Source organism: Neltuma alba, unplaced genomic scaffold (genome assembly GCF_004799145.2).
Source record: "Neltuma alba isolate B1F8T4 unplaced genomic scaffold, ASM479914v2 tig00012051_pilon, whole genome shotgun sequence".
Lineage (NCBI taxonomy): Eukaryota > Viridiplantae > Streptophyta > Magnoliopsida > Fabales > Fabaceae > Neltuma > Neltuma alba.
The window spans coordinates 790,660-794,302 of record NW_021636615.1 but is presented as its reverse complement, the minus strand read 5'-3'; the positions used below and the strand labels follow the sequence as shown (position 1 = coordinate 794,302).

General features: G+C 35.9%; 1 protein-coding gene across 1 annotated transcript; it reads left to right on the top strand.

Moving 5' to 3' along the window:
- Window positions 1-518: 518 nt before the first annotated feature.
- Window positions 519-3,122, top strand: LOC114721652 (SPX domain-containing protein 3-like). Its single transcript, XM_028907507.1, has 3 exons — window positions 519-1,125; window positions 1,219-1,384; window positions 2,544-3,122. Exons 1-3 carry the CDS (start codon window positions 880-882, stop codon window positions 2,918-2,920), a joined length of 789 nt encoding a protein of 262 aa, XP_028763340.1. The 5' UTR covers window positions 519-879; the 3' UTR covers window positions 2,921-3,122.
- Window positions 3,123-3,643: the final 521 nt, after the last annotated feature.

Genomic DNA, 3,643 nt, shown 5'->3' with positions numbered 1-3,643 from the left:
GCCATCTTTCTTAATACCCCTCCTCTCTCTTATACTTAATTATGGTTGAAGGAATATCCATAGGGGTAATTTAGAGAAAATTGATAAATATGAGGAATGAGTCTTATATTTAGGACCAAAACTAACTCAAGAATTGGGTCCTATATTAAGGACCGGAGGAGTATTATGAAAATGACTACTTTGAAAAAAAATAAATAAATATGAGAGATAAAATGGATTGGAGTATTATATTTAGGGTCAAAATAAAAGTTAAATGAGATCTCTTTTATATTAAGGATTAGGTAGTATATATATAACTTGTCTAGAAGCACTGTTGTTGAACTGTTGAACAGGTGAAATTTCAAATTTGGACATGATTTTTTTTAATGAAAGACAGGACTAAAGTGGAGAAATGCAACCAATGAAAAGTTGGTGCTGTGTAAGCAAGGGGTAGGCAGAGAGGGTGCCACCTAGTTCTTCCGCAAGCAACTACACTGAGCCACATAGTAGCCTCCGTTCGTTATCAAAACTAATCCTTTTATTTAGTCTTAACTGTGACCCATTTTTAATTAAATGCCATTAATCACCGAATATGCCTTCTCCCAAATTCTCTATGCCTCTCCCTTCTAGCTTCGGCGACTCATTTTTGCCCTTTTTCCCCCCCTAGAAACCCCACTTCCTCACGCCAAGCATATCCCCTTTAATATTCTACCGATTCCCCCATTATAAAAAACCGCTCACTCCCTTTCTACCTTCTCATCTTCCTCGTCACTCAGATATTTTTGCTCTTCCTTTCGATTCGATTTTCTCTGTCGTTTTTGTTTCTGCGATTCAATTTCTCGCAGATTTTTTGTTTTCCTGTTTTTGGTTTTTCTTTTTGAGAGTTGAGATCTGTCGGGAATGAAGTTCGGGAAGCGACTGAAGAAACAGATTATGGAGTCGCTGCCGGAATGGCGCGACAATTTCCTGTCGTACAAGGAGTTGAAGAAGCTGGTGCGGCTGATATCGGAGGCGCCGCCGTTGCCGGACGGAGAGAGGGAGTATGGGAAGGCGGAGGCTGAGTTTGTGTATCTGTTGAACAACGAGATCGACAAGTTCAACAACTTCTTCATGGAGCAGGAGGAGGATTTCGTGATCCGGCACGAGGTATATATGTTGCTAAATCGAATTCTGAATTTGATGCTGATGAATAATTTGATTGGTTAATAGTTGTAATCATGATTCTGAGGAATTTTGCAGGCGTTGGAAGAGAAGATGAAGGAAGTGAGAGAGAGATGGGGACCAAATGGAAGTGAGGCTTCAGAAGCGAACTACAGAGAGGAGATAGCGAAGATCAGAAAAGATATGGTTGATTTCCATGGCGAGATGGTCCTGTTAGTTAATTACAGTAGCATCAATTACACTGGTATCCACTACTTTTCTTCCTCTTTTTCTTATTAGGAGCATGCTTTTGTTGTGACTAATCTTGTTTGAGTGCTAACAACGGAAAATCATTTTTTTCCCAAAAAAAGAGAGAAAAAGAATATGTTTAATTTAAAGTAGGTGTGGATAAAAATAGAATATTTGAGCTCGTGGACTTGAATTCAGGTTCATGCAACTTGTCAAGTTTGTGTTCGGATTTTAACAACACTGGCTTATTCTTTTCTCTGTTTTTTTTAAAGGAATATTTATATTTATTTAGTTTGATTGGTCTAGACTCTTTCTTTTGTTTTTTTTTTAAAATTTAATTTAACTTACATAATACGTTTTCAGGTGTAGAAATTTTCTGAGCTCGGATGTGATTTAATTATTTTTTTATATGATATTCCTTGATTTTGTGTTAAAAATATGGCATAAAGAATTATTTCTTTGCTCCCGAAATTTTGGAAGTATGTTCATAATTTGTAGTTGTTTAATTATTTTTATTAATCCTTTTTGGGAAAATCACAAAAAAAAACCATCGAATTAAAAAAAAATACAAATTGGGATCCATGACAATATTAGTATAAGTTTTGATAACAATTTTTGTGAATCAGTCCCTGTGCGTAATTTTTCGAATTCCACAGTCTTTTTTGTGTGGTTTTCTTACCTTTTTTTTATATAAATTTTGAAGAGTCAAGAGGCGCATGTTTTTTTAATATAAGAGTTAATTGTAAGTTTATTTTAGTTTTAAATATAAATTCTCAGTTTATTTTTGTCTCTTAAATTTAAATTCTTCCTATTGAATGCATATATCAAAGGGTTTTTTTTTTAAAAGAAAAAATCTAACGCAAATGATTAAGAAGTATACTTTTAAAAAACTAATATTTATTATTAATAATTAAGTTAACTATTTTTTGGCTCTTTCACTTATTTAGCTTAAAATTCATTGGGGATTTGTTAGTAACCATCTTAAAGAGGTGTGGACCCAGGTCCCATACAAATGGAATTTTCTTGCTCACTTTTTATTGGGCTTTTTTTTTTTTTAAAAAAAAGATGGCCTGCACCCAAACAAAGAACGTGAGGGCCTTGATTATCGTGAAGATTTATTAGGCCTTGTGGTTAAGCCCGGAATAAAGTAATGGGCGTGTTTGTTCTGTTTGAAGGATTGGCAAAAATACTGAAGAAATACGACAAGAGGACAGGTGGGTTGTTGAGGCTACCATTCATACAGAAAGTACTGGAGCAACCCTTCTACGCCACGGATCAAATCTCCAAACTGGTCAAGAAATGTGAGGGAATGATGGACGTGGTGTTCCCGGCGGCGGAGGAAGAACTGGCAGAGAGGGCCAGAGAAGCGAGAGATGCCATTACGGTCGCCGGAGAAGGCATCTTCAGGAACACCGTGGCAGCTCTGCTGACCATCCAGGAGATCAGAGCAGGAAGCTCCACTCAGAGTGCCTTCTCTTTGCCTCCTCTGAATATGCCTGATTCTCACCTCATTCAGGCCTTTCAGCTCAATTCCACCATCCCCACTAATTGATATTGATACTACAGATTTCATACTGGTCAGTTGTATACTTGCTAGGAGATCAGTCTAGGAATATACTTATATATATATATATATATATATATATAAACACGCCAGCAGATTATACAAGTCCTTGTTCCACAGCTTTGATCAATATGGTTTTTTTTTATAAAAAAAATTCATTTATAAGATCATACAAACTCTTGATCTTGAATCTTGTTGAGAGATGTGTCCATATTTAATATTGGATAGTATTTTAAACAGAATTGTTTTCAGCCTCTTGAAAATTTAATTCTATCAGTTTTAACTAGATCTATTCAAGGGTAAAGATAAGAGTTTAGTCCGTTTAGTCCCCAATAGAAGTCATTTTAACTAATTCATCAATATTATAGTTAACTCATCGAACCTATTCTGAGAAATTGTCAGTCATTACAGTTTTATCAAATTTTCGATCAGGTTCTTATAATTTTTTTTTTCTTTTTAATTAAGTTCTTATTGTATATTTAGTTTTGATGAGAGGCCTTCCGTGATAACAATGTTAGTTTAAGCCTATGTGGTACGTCTTCTTGGTCAACTTCTCCCTCACTCCTGCGACCGGCCCATCAATATTCTCTCTCTCTCCGTACTCCTTTCTCACCGACGCCTGCCACAATCTCCTTCTTTCTCCTCTTGTCACTCTCTCTTCTTCCTTTCCCTCTACACCTTCACCGCCATGACAAACTCTTTCGAGAACAA